General features: G+C 39.6%; 2 protein-coding genes across 11 annotated transcripts in view; one reads left to right on the forward strand and one right to left on the reverse strand.

Moving 5' to 3' along the window:
* Nucleotides 1-9,261, forward strand: part of LOC136871898 (protein shifted) — a 198,448-nt gene extending 189,187 nt beyond the window's left edge. For all 6 annotated transcript variants that reach the window (XM_067145593.2, XM_067145594.2, XM_067145595.2 and 3 more), the window contains one exon: nt 8,942-9,261. In XM_067145593.2, the coding sequence (XP_067001694.1) occupies nt 8,942-9,015 (74 nt within the window). In that variant the 3' untranslated portion in view covers nt 9,016-9,261. The remainder of the gene's footprint in view (nt 1-8,941) is intronic.
* The window catches only part of Coq7 (ubiquinone biosynthesis protein COQ7, mitochondrial), a 112,386-nt gene that overhangs the window by 62,492 nt on the left and 36,048 nt on the right, over nt 1-13,846 (reverse strand). The window lies entirely within an intron of this gene.

The raw sequence follows: 13,846 nt of genomic DNA on the forward strand, positions 1-13,846 counted from the left end.
TTAGCGGAAGTGACATTGACCGAATTGCATGCATTGCTTGGAATTATTATATTATGTGCTGCATTGAAAGACAATCATTTAACTACCAAAATCCTCTTTGACAGTTCATTTAGTGGCAATAGGTATCGGGCCACAATGTCCGAGAAGAGATTTAACTTCCTGATAAATTGTTTACGATTTGATGATAAAAATACCCGACCTGATCGCAAACAGCAAACCCGACTGGCACCTTTTTCTGAAATATGGGAATTATTCATCAGTAACTGCAGGAATTTATGCAAACCAAGTTCGTTTGTGTCCACTGACGAGCAGTTGGTCGGCTTTAAAGGTCGATGTCTGTTTAGGATGTACATCTCATCCAAACCGACCAAGTAAGCCATAAAAATTGTGATAATGTGTGACAATTCAACTAAGTATGTGGTGGATGCTATTCCTTACTTAGGAAATAGATCTGTCCCAGATGACCAGTCTTCTACCGACTACTGACCACAACTTCATTAGCTTTTGAAAGAAGATTATACTGACTAATATAGGTACTATAAAGAAAAACAAAAGAGAGTTTCCATCTCAGTTTATTGACCTCAAGTTTCAAAACAGAAAACCATCTATATTCTTGTTCCATGAAGATTTGACAGTTGTTTCCTACAAACCAAACACCCAGAAACTTGTGACTTTGATATAATCTACACAACAATAATTCAACTATTCATGAAAGCACTGAAAAGCCTGTGATGGTAATTAATTACAATGGCACCCAATGAGGTGTAGATTCATATGCTCAGATGAGCCATAATATGAACTGTAATCGTAAAACCAAATGATGGCCACTGTACTTCTTGTTCAATAGCCGGGCTGAGTGCCTCAGACAGTTAAGGCGCTGGCCTTCTCATCCCAACTTGGCAGGTTCGACCCTGGCTCAGTCCAGTGGTATTTGAGCAATTTCAAATATGTCAGCCTTGTGTCGGTAGATTTACTGGCACATAAACGAACTCCTGCGGGACAAAATTCCGGCACCTTGGCATCTCCGAAAATCGTAAAAGTAAAGCAAATAACATTTATTATCTTCTTCAATATGAAGAACATGGCCACAGTCAATGCATACGTAATTTATGTCCATAATTTTTACAAGAAGAACCAAGATGGGAGTAAACCCTTATCCAGATTGCAGTTCATGTTTAATTTGCACACCAGACTGACAAATGAATGGCAGATCAAAAGACTAAAACAACCGGCACTCAGCAAGGAACTTAGGAACGTGATTCAAGATGTGGCTTGTGAAAAGAAGTTGCAGATGGCAAAAAACTTCCATCTTAAAAAGGATCAAGAAAATATTGTGCGTACTGTCGTTACACCAAGAGAAGGCACACAACTACCTATTGTTTGGAATGTCACAAACCAATTTGTGGTGAGCATCAAAAGAAAAAGTGCCCGGAGTGTTGAACAAGGACATAGAAACTTCAGCTATGTGCAAAATATGTACAATTTTGACAGGTCTTCTAAATTATTAATTCCAACTTTTAATTTGTTTATTTTTAGAGTATAGGGGACCGCTTGAGTATGAATGAATTGCAACTGTTCCGATAAAATGTATTTTATTAACACTAACTGAAATATGCATACATTTTACTCATCATTACCTATAACGTACAGAAAATTAATGTTACCATTGTAGGGTTAATGGGTCTTAGAATACTTTGTTGCGCAGCAAGGGTTGGCATTTGGCCATGGCGGGAAATCGTATTGTAGTGCAATGCAAACGGAAGCGAGAGAGAGAGATCCTACAGGCTCCACTTATACACTTGTCCTAACCTCATTTATTCACAAAACTTCCCTTTTATTATATGTAAGACTAGTGGCTGGACATAACGCGTGAGCGAAGTCCATCAAATACGAAGAACAAGCGAGAGACTTCCTACTTCCTTCCCTCGTCATAGGAAAGTTTGATAAACCACGATCTTTTAAGGGCATTGGTTACTTACCGAGCAAGTACAAGGCATCTAAAATGCATACAGTACAATAATCCAATGAATAAAGCACTTGCACAGGGGAGCCAGCATAGATTTCTCCTCGTCTTTGAATAAGTCTTTTTCTTTCGTTACTTGAGGTTATGTTTGCTAGTGAGTTATCAAAGTACATTATATGAATACTGTAAATGCAGCTTGTTGAATACATGTTGGAAGTAGTTTTTTTCATGGCATTTGGAAGTTTTAAACTGTGAATCAATGTTAATTTGTTAATTGTATGCAGTAATGGGTATTAGAATATTTTGTGACATGGCGAGGGTTGGCATTTCTGAATTACAAGTTGGCGGTTAATTCAAAATCACGTAATTCGAAGTCCAATTTCTGCATTCCAAAGACTTTGAATTAATGAGGTTTTACTGCATCGCAAAACTAACATCCGAATACGCCGGTGTGTCTGTTTCAAGTGTCATGTCATGTTTCTATCCAAGTATAAAGAGACCGCATGTGAGAAGTGTTTTAGACATTGAGTGTGACGAATTTGTAAGTCATTTAGGAGAGGATTCTAGTGAAGCCAAAGACGACAAATCTTCCGATCTACAGGAAATCGAGCCTATCGCAAATACAGATTAATTAAATATCCGTCAGTTAAGTAGACCTACTAGCTAATTTTCATGGGAAATATATTTCATAGTAGTGGTAATGTATTTTTATCTCTGGCAAAGCAGCTATATGTGTAAATTTACATGTTCATATTGAACTGTTCCAATAAAATGTATTTTATTAACACTATCTGAAATATCCATAGATTTTACTCATCATTACCTCGCAGAGTGATATGAAATGTTTGTTTATGTCTACATTATTCTTTTGATGGAAGGAATTTTAGTTCAATTCATTTTTTTCCAAATGATCCTTCCTAAAATTAGGGTATGGGGATTATTCGGCGGTGGGGATTATTGGCGTAAATATGGTATTTTTCTGTTGTCTCTAGTTGACTGCTTAGGTGTTTGTCGGGAGTGTGCTATTATAAAGGCCAAAACTGGTACTGAAAAATGTTTTAAGTACTTTATATAAATAAAAGTATTGATTAGGCGGGAAAATCCAGCCTTATAACTGTGATCATTGAAATCATCAATATGGGACATGGAGCTAATAAACTATGATGGTGTTGGTTTCTGTCATGTTTACCTTAAGGTTGAAAACCGTGTGGCAATTAGTCCATATCGACAAGGAAAAAGTCATAAAGGAATGATTGCCTGAAGAATAAGACAAGAAGGAGTCATGAAAGGATGAAGAAGGCCTCTCTTTACATTGGATGTCCTGACATCAGAGAGTTGGAAGAAAACTAAAAGTGAAGGTCTAAAATAGCAAAAGCCCATAAAATTGATCAACAAAAACATTACATAGGCTATTATTTGTTGAGATGTGCTTTGTCTCTTCTGCTGCTGCTCATCTCCGATAGATGGCATTACTGCTGCATACCACATGAGCTAAGAGAGTTAGTTATCTGAGTAGAGCAGCCTGACAGTCTGCCTAAATATTGGCTGGAGGTAACTAGGGAGTTAGATAACTTTTTTTTTTTTTTAGCATGCCATTCCTCTGGTTCATACATGGTCCGGTAACAACTGGTATGTGACACACTGGTTCATCACAGTATTCCAGCTATTCGATCCCTGCTATGTTATAGTTATAGGAATAGGGAGATTGCCTCACTTAATGGACTATGGCAGAGCATTGTTCAGCGCTGTTTGTGGCTGGGTCATTCCAGCTCTGAAACGTGGCATGGTTTGAATGCCAGCTTAATACTGTTAGTGAAGTGAGAAACCAAGCAGTTTTTCATTTGATCAAGCATTTCGTATGAGAACATTGCTTTTAACCGTGATTACGAGTCGGTAAATTTGGTATTCTGACAAGAATACTGACATTGTTTTATTTTAATTGGAATTAGCCAAGGTTTACTGTCTTCTTTTGTTCTCTTCTTCGCTTCTCTCGACTCTATATTATCTCGTTGTTTCTTAGTTATGTCTCAAAGTTTGAGGGACTGAGGGAGCATGCTACACAGTCAAGACAAGCAGAGACTGAGTCCCACACAGGAGAGAGTGTCTCAGAATAATGCATGTATTGCAGAGTTAAGAAAAGAAGAAAGTGGGGCTGAGAGAGGGGAAAGACTGCATTAAGACCGAATACGATACGTTATGCTGAGGGAACAAGAACTAAATTTAGGAGGGACAAAAGATTAACTCAAGACAGGGTAAACCCTTTTTAATTCAGGGAATGGGAGACTGAAGCCCAAAGGGAGGAAATATTGGATTGAGACAGGATATGCCACTTTTAATTTAGAGAACAGGAGACTGAAGCCCAAACCGAAGAAAGGTTGGGTCAAGACAGGGTACTCCACACTTAATTGACGGAACAAGAGATGGAAGCCCAAAAAGAGGAAAGATTGTGTCAAGATAGTGTATACCCCATTCAATTAAGGGAGCAAGAAACAGATCCTGAAAGAGAGGAAAGATTGCACCGAGACAGAGTGCACTACACTGAAATGAGGAAACAAGAAATGGAAGGCAAAGATAGGAAACACGTCAGAGACAGGGTGCACCACGCTGTATTGAGGGAACAAGAGACAGATTCTGAAAGAGAGGGAAAACAGCATCGGGACAGGGGTTGCCACACTGAATTGAGGGAACAAGAGACAGAAGCTGAAAGAGAGGAAAGATAGGAATGAGACAGGGTATAGCACATTCAGTTGATGAACAGGGGAACTAGCAGAGAAAGAGAAGAATGGTTGGCTGTAAATGGACCTTGCTATACTCTCACAACATTGCATGAAACAAATAATGAGAGGGAAGTTAGACTTCCTGAAGAGAAGTTGTGGTACTGCTTGAATGTCGAAGCAAGGCACGTTGACTCTTCATAGGGAGAATGAGAGGATTGGAGAACTTCGGCAGAATGGAGAGGAAGAGGATAGAAATATCAGTAATATCAAAACCAAAAAGTCATCTATTCAACATAATTATAAAGGCAAATAAACCCATAATTAGTCTGGGATTTTTCCCCATTACATACCTCTAAAAAAATAGCCTACCCCTTTCCAGGGTGAATCTAATGACACCTCAAACTCCATCTTGACAAAAAGGTGACAGCTTTTGTTTTTCTGGACCCTGCACTTGTTAGCCAGTTACTAGACCTAGGAGATTACAAGACAATAATGGAAAAAAAAATCTTAGTTCTTTAATTTTTCCTGTCTCTGATATAAGGCAGGTTTGCTAGGCAAATTGTGTTTGTTGTTGTTTGGCTCATCAATTCATAGACTGTGCTAACATATGCAAACCTTTTCATTTCTACATTGCTCATCATACATCTATTCTAATCTGGTTGTCATGTACATATTTCGGTCTACCCTTGCCGTTCTTAATGCCTACACTTCCCTCAAAAACCAATTGAACAAGTCCTGGGTGCCTGTTACCTCCTGTGGGTGGCATTGCTTCCACTTGTGCCAGCCTCCTCACTTTCATCTATCCTGTCCGACCTCCATTGGTCAACTCTTGTTCTTTCCTGCCTAGGGAGTCACATTTTCATGCCCTTTGTGGCCCTTATCTTTCTTTGGTCGATATCTTCATTTTTCGAAGTGTCGGACCCCTTCCATTTTTCTCTCTGATTAGTGCTATGTAGAGCAGGCATCGTCAATCGAGAGTGAAATGCCTTTGGAGTCAGTTTGCTCCCTGCTCTTGAGGAACGAGAACAGCTTAGCGAGCAAGTAGGGGAAGTGGATGACGTACTACGCGCTGAAGGTCAGTGGCACAAAGGTATAGCACATCTTTCTGGACAGGTTAGATTGCGACACGATACGCGTGAACTCACTTTACGTGACAGTAGTCACACCACACGACGTTCAAGCCTTGTCGGTAAATGTTGCATTTACTATGGAAGAGAGTTCAGCACAGCGTAGGCCATCGACGCCAACAAGTTTCAAACCTTCTTGGGAACAAGAGTATTTGATACTTCAAGAAAATAACACACAAAATGTATAATAGGTAATAAAATATTGAATCATATTAAAAATATTTAATCAGCAGCGCCTTTGTTCCTTATGTCATTTCAAAAAGTATGATATATATGAAGGCCAAGAAAGCATAGTGTTACTAGAAAAAATATTATAATGTTTGATAATTCCTCAGAGATGATTTATTTATGTACCGGTATGTATTTCATTGCTGTTGTTCACATTGTAATGGTTATAGTGTCTGCCATGCTAACTGGCAGCGGGCCAAGCTCGTCACCCATCGCCCCACCCCCCTTACGCTCGACCGCGCCAATTGCGAGCAACATTTAATTGCTGGGCCGGCCCTTCTCTCTTCTATCCGTGGTCGCGCCGCATGGGACGACGGAAATTACTCGACTATTAATCTGGAGTTTCCATCTCGCGAGGTTCCTGGAAACATCTAGCATCCGGACTGCTCCAGAAGGGTCGGCGCAGCTATATAAGAGAGGAGTGACTCGCCTGGAGTAAGTGAGAGACGGAGTTAGTGAGTAAGAGTGAGTGAGAGCGAGATTGAGTCCGCTGGAGCGCAGTCGGTGATGGCCCGGGAGAGTGCAGCTTGATGGAGCATCTGCCTGTTGCAGTTGAGGACTCGTTCCTGTTTCCCTGATGTCGTGTGTGTATGTCCCTTGAGGCTGGCTGCTAGAGGAGAACCTGGAGTGTTCTGGAGCAGCATGAAGGGAACACTGGGTGCCGACATGTGCGGACTGCGAATGGGGTTCGACGAATTGAGTGAACAGAGGATACTATCCCGACCTGCGAGACTGACGTGTAGGCTGTGGACCGTGACAGTGCTAGCGAGTGTGACTGAGTGAGTGTAGTGTACATAATCGATGACTCTATGTGTGTGTGTCATTGCAGATGGAACATGAGAAACTAAGAGAGAGAGCGCAAACCGTGTGAGTGTGCTTGCATAAGTTGTAATCTCGGTTATCGTCTGTGTGTGTGTAAATGTGTAATTGTAGTGCTTAGATAATAAATCTTAGAAATAGAACGCTACCAGGTTCTGTACGCATTTATTCATTTATTTACCCCGCCAACACGTAACAATATGGTAACATTTCCGAGCTTCAAGTACAGTACCGCCACGGTATGCAACCCGCCTGTCCGCTGCTCCCATGTCACGTGACTGACAGCTGTCATGAGCGGAGCAAGTAACACCGGCTCCCTAGAGCAAGTATGTGATGACGTCTGATATAGAGGATGGTTGCCTAGTTGTACTTCCTCTTAAAACAATAATCACCACTACCTCAAATTGTGCCCTGTCATTCTCTCTCTTCTTCTGGTCAAATTTCGTCAAATCGTTCTCTTCTCACCACTTCCATACAGTGCCACACTCCAGATGAAAGTCTTCAAAAACATCTTCCTAATTCTAGTACCAATGCTCGAAGTGAGCTAAATTATTTTCTTAACTCATTAAGGACTGGCCCTCAAGGCAAAGTATTTTCTTCATCTGTGTTGATACTTTAATTTCAGCTGAGTGTATTTATTATCAATTCTCACAAAAGTTTGGTAGTACTTCTCCAAGTGGTAACAGTGACTACATTATAATTTAAAGTCTCATTAGTGATTGTTGAAGAGAAGCAAACATGGAACACATGAAAATGTATACTATTATTTTTCATGTTCATTGCATTCATAAAACTTACTTATGTCATAGTGCCTTACATAATAAATGGCTAGAGGGAGAAAGAGAGTAGAACTGTTAGTTTTTAGGAAAACACATTTAATTCTTATCCCCCATGGGTTTGGGTGGCAGAATAACACCCACGGTGTCCCCTGCCTGTCGTAAGAGGTGACTAAGGTGGGCCCGAGGGGTTCTGAACTTGATATGATATGACGCAAACTGTTGAAAATTTCATATCGCACAACATGACCCGACGGCAGTTCATTTGCACTCAATGGTCTGGCTGAAAGGCTGGCATTAAAACTAATTTAATCTATGTTTGTAAACTTGTTACAATCTAGAAATTTTTATATGAAGTGGAACAACAATTTTAATTAATCAACTGTCAAAATTTTTACGTGAAAAAATTTTAAGGAATAGAAGAATCTTCTAATTACATTATCATAATTTATTACATAGAACCGTTCAGTGTCAGACTCATTCTGACTTAATTGTTCTACATCAAGCAACTCTTTCATCTGATGATGTTTCAACATGCACTTATTTTAATTTATAAGTATATCATATGCATGTAAATTTTACTTACGTTTTGTAACTTTTAGTATATTAATTTCAAGTTATTTTTAGACAGTTGAAGATCGCCTAATGCAGCTGAAACATGTCCTGATTGTTTTATTGTTCTAATATGTTTTTAAAACTTTGAATTGTAAGTAAACTTACAGGTATTGACTAGGTGGAATCAATATACTAGTTTTTCAACTTATATAACATAACTGTCAATTCAAATCCAAAATGAAATTTATTTCATGTGAGACTTCGTATGTGGTGACATTGAATAACAGAGGGCTGAGAGGATGCTCCTGCAGCATGCTATTAGTCTGAGTAATCCCATTAGATGTTGCTAGGTTGTCAGATTATGACCATATTACTTTTCAACATGATATGAGCTAGATTACAGAGAACCTTATTTTCCTCAACTAAAGTATCAAGTTTCCAGAAGATGATGTTCATCTTCGATGTGTCAAATACCTTTGTGAAGTCAAACACAGCATGTAACTTTCCATTTGGCAGTCTGAGAGAGTTATCTATGTCGTCTATTAGATTACTATCTTATTGCCTGCGTCGTGCTTATACCTCTTCTGAAGCCAAATTTCTCTTCTGGGATTTGACACAATGACTATAGGAAATACATTCTTCTGATCCCTCTGTGGTCAAGTTAAGGGGGACCTTTAATTCTATCTTGTAAATATAGCTTAAGGTACTGTGTTGTCCAAATTTTATGTATTAATTAATATTTCTTTCTCTTGACAGAAGTATCGCAGACACAGAAGAATGGCAGAATTTCAGCTAGAAGGAGATTACATCAAGAAAATGACATTGAATAATCTTCAGCTATAATTCTCAAGATTCACATATAATTGTGTTTTTGATATATAGGTTACAAGCTTCATTCATAAACTCTTGGTATAACTATGAGACATGAGATGTCAGTTGTAAATATACATTTGATGATGCATACTTTGAAAAAATATATATATATGTATACATACCATTTTAGAAGGTAAGGGGCACTAAAAGGGGCATTGATACAAACCTACAAGAAATGTTATGAAATTTTAATAAACTCTTTAACAAAGAAATTATGTACAATTTTATCTAGATAATGGGATGAAAGAATAGCACCTGCGAAAACCACTATGTGATAATATTTTTGGAGAAATACTGACCTGCAGCACATATATTATGCCGAGTGAGAATTCCTTAATATTGTCTCACAATATTGAACCTTAGATGACAGAATCTTACTGGCCAAAGTTCTAAGCTAAAATATTTCACATAACGAATTTTGCAGGTGCAACAGTGAGTGTATATAAAATACCGGTAATGTATCATCATCATCATCATCATTTATTGTTCTTTTGAGGTCATTAAGAGCCGCAGCAAAAAAAGAAACTATATATATATATAAAAAAATGTTAAAAAGTATCTGTACTCTGTGGTTCGTGGTGTGGGTTACTGTAGTCACATCCCAGTTCGTGAACCATGGGAAACAGCTGAGTGGCCTAGTAAGTGGTCCTGAGAGTCGGGATACCAGTTGCTATGGAATGGGAGTGGGCATCTCAGATATATTCTGAGTCATGGCCACCTTGTGCTGGGGTGGCTAGGACTATACAATCCACCGGTGGTCCCTAATCCGTTAGAGGAGAGATCCTCACTGCGACCATGTGTAAGGGTAGCAACCTGATTCACAGAATATTCACCAAGCATGCTCGGAATGTTTTAACCCAATGAACTCGGATGAGGAGGCACACCCGCTTGCGAGCACATGGCCTACAACTCAGATGATGAGCCGGGCCCACGCATTGCCAATGCTCAGATATCTTTCCATAGTCCACCCAGTTTGTAACATATGGCTCTTGAGTTAAGATTTTCATATACTAGAAGGTTGAGGTGAGGGTATGTCAAAGTTCCTCCTTGTTTGACCTTCATACCACATGCATAGGGTGACTGCGAAATATTTCAAATTCCTTTCAAGACAGTAGTCCATATGGCAACTAGCAGCGTGCGCGTTTCTGAACATGAAGAATTAGTGAAGTTAATTAACAGTGTTTTGATATTGATGATGTTTGTTGTTTAAAGGGGCCTAACATCGAGGTCATCGGCCCCTAATGGTACGAAATTAGATGACAAATGAAAAGTCCAAAATCCTCCACCGACCAGAATTCAAAGCGTGAGGACGAAGAATGAATGGATGGATGGATATGAATTTAAAACGATCAGTGGATCCGACCCACAGTGCCTCACATGCACAGAAGCTCACACAAAACAACAGTATTACAGACCAAGGGACTGCTTCTGTAGCACGATGCTGAATCGATTATGCTTGTTGTCGAAACGGGTCCAAAATCCAGGTCATCAGCCCCTCATAATGGTATTTATCACTAGAAGAGTAGAACAATGGTATTTGTCATGTTGCGGTACTGATCAAGAGTAGCGTAGACTTGCGGTATCCCACACATTATGGTACGACTCACAGGTAATGAAATTCGCACATGTATTACAGACTTACTGTGTTTCGCACATTGCGGTACCATTGACAGGCAACGCAAACCTATGGTGTTCATCACCTAAGTGTACTAACGACAGGGACTTGTACTATCCCATGATGTTCCTCATATAGTGGGTACTAATCATAGGCAAGCCAGAACCATGGGTTCCGTCATCCTATGGTGTCGCTCATATTGTGCTACTAATCACAGGTACTGTAAAAGCCGTTGCGCTCTCGTTTGCTACTACTCACAAACCTATTTGGTACCTAACATAGTGGTACTACGTGCAAGGAAAAGCGACCCATGGTGTTCACCACGTGTTGGTACTAATCACGAGTAGTTTCATGGTTCTAATTTGATCATCCCTTGGTCGACCCTTACGACAGGCAGGGGATACCATGGGTGTATTCTTCGTCTGCTTCCCCCACCCACAGGGGTTTAACAGTGTTTTAGATAGTGATTCCGACTATAGTGTAAGTGAAGATCTTCAGGAATCAGAAGACGACGATTTGTGTGAGGAAGTGTTGAGTGTATATTATGTAAATGTGTCAGGAAATGTATATATCACTAGTGACTCACAGAATTGAACGACCTGCATATGCAGAAAAGTATCAGGAAGAAGACAACTCAGAGAGTGATGATGAGCAAAACCTTCGCGCTAGGCCTCCTAAACCAAAATGTGCGAAACAGGATGACAGGGTGTGGATAAGTGGAGATAATAATCCTGTCATTTACCCCTTTACTGCAAACAGCGGTGTTTCTGAGTTTTTACTTCAGAAATATGCGGCCACAGCTCCATCAGAGCTCTCCGTCTTCTTATACTACATGGACCCGTTATTTTCCGTAATTGCTACAGAGACAACTAATTATGCTCAAGAACAACTTACAGATGAGAAAAGATGATGAGAAATGGTTTAACACAACGGAGGATGAAGTAAAGGCATACTTTGGTTTGTGTATCCTGATGTCCCAGGTTTGGAAACCTTGTATCTAGTTGTATTGAAGGTGTATTGAAATGTTTCGGAAACAATGAGCAGGGAAAGATTTCTCCTCATTTTATGTTTCCTACACTTCAATGATGACATTCCAGATAGTGCTAGGGAGAACTGAGGAAAATTAGGCCTATAACTTTGCACTTCTCGGGCACATTTTCTTCGTTGTTTGTCTCTCATAGTGCATTGGCACTGCTGGTGGCTACAATTAGCCTACGCAGTGGCCTCCACGGTATGCACTAGCCAGCATCTTGGTAGGTGTGCTAGGTACCAACTGATGAGCCCAGCCTAGCACACAGGGCCGAAACGCTGGCAACCAGGAATGAGTTAGCTGGAAAATTTATAATGTCCAATAACGGACCATTTATATTGTTTGAACTGTCAGAAAACATTGCTTTACATGAATCCCTTATGAAATTTCATGGTAGGCTGCTGAACGTGTATTGAAATCGCAGTAAAAGAGCCAGATTTGGCATAAAGATATATAAAGTTTGCGAGGCATACAGGCTACTGCAACACCTTTCTTATGTATACAAGAAATGATAGGATTGACCCTTCCTTACCTACAAGCACTAATGTTGTTATGAGCATGTATGAACATTTGTTCAACAAAGGTCACACTCTGTACTTTGACAACTGGTACATGTCTCCAGACCTTTTTTAAAGGGTTAATGAAAAACAAACAAATATTGTAGGAATTGTCAGGCCCAACAGAAAAAACATGAAACCTGATATTTCATCTAAAGTACTACAAAGAGTTGAATACCAAACGTGGTCGTCCAACAACATTTTGTGCTTCAAATGGAAGGATAACAAAGATGTTCATTTCCTTTCTTCAAAACATACAACAGTAAATATTTCATCACTGGGAAAACTCAGGAGAAAGCATGAACAAGTGCCACAGGAAGAAGCAAAAAACCAAAACTGGCCCTTGAGTACCAAGATGGGATGAAGGGAGTAGATTTACAAGACCAGCCTATTGCCCTTTTACCCATCATGAGGCGAACAGACAAAGGATTCAGAAAAATACTTGTCTATATTCTAGACATTTGTCTTTTCAGTTCCTTTGTAGTGTACTGTACTTTCTCACAGTCAGAGCAAAGAAAACCCTACTATACAGACTTCCGTGTGGCCGTAGCCACACAGTTACTTGTGACCATGCAACTGCCTCATTACAAGGTCAGGGAACCTTCACCTAGTGCAACCCCTCTCAGGCTACAAGCTAGAAACTGGGCTCATTTTCCCATGCATATCCCTAGTACTGAAAGGGACAATCTCTCTAAGTGATGTTTCGTGTGCTGAAAGCAGAAGAAAAGAAGTGAGACAACCTGGCAGTGCAAGAAGTGCAAAATTCCACTACATGTCAGTTATTACTTTGAAATCTATCACACAAAAACATTTTAGGTGAGTACATGTATTCATTCACCTAATTACAACATTTCAGGTTAATATCCATATACAGTAGAAGTCCGCTATAGCGAGAATTCACAACGTCGAAAAATTTACTCGCTATAGCGGACTGTCGTTATATCCGATTTTGTATAAAAGTCGGAAACCCCCCCCCCATGCATATAAAATCGGTTTGAAACGGCAATCATGTTGTTCAAAACTTGCGTTTCTGCACATGATATCCACACTACGGCTTACTTGTCTGTTATTTTTCGAAATTTGATACTACGTGAAAGTGTATGTTTAATGACATTCTGAAAAAAATATAGTACCGTATTTCTCCGAATCCAAGATGAACCCCACTTTTTCCTTCAAAAAATTTAAATCAGCCTCAAAGAGTACTTTGTAAAATCATATGAATGCCTTTGTTGTACAGTAGGACTTCGCATTTTTAGACGCCGAACATTGACTTTCGTCATGCCGGTTTTTTTTTTTTTTTTTTTTTTTTTTTTTTGCGGCTGCACAATTAATCTTTATTTCCTCTAGTTTAAGGACCATTAACTTAAAATTGGCATCATAATACCGAAGAAAACCCGTTGAAAATTTGTCGGCTTTACCTATTCCATGCGTCTCTACATTACGACGATCCATCAGGAAATTATTCTTGCTGTCTATAAAACTGTTACTTTTACTCGGCGTCAGATATAAAACCGGCTACCGCTACACGCATGTCTCGCTTGCCGGGTTCGGCCAAATTCATCGGCTAGCGATGTATAGGCCTAATC

The sequence above is a fragment of the Anabrus simplex genome, chromosome 4, assembly GCF_040414725.1.
Source record: "Anabrus simplex isolate iqAnaSimp1 chromosome 4, ASM4041472v1, whole genome shotgun sequence".
Lineage (NCBI taxonomy): Eukaryota > Metazoa > Arthropoda > Insecta > Orthoptera > Tettigoniidae > Anabrus > Anabrus simplex.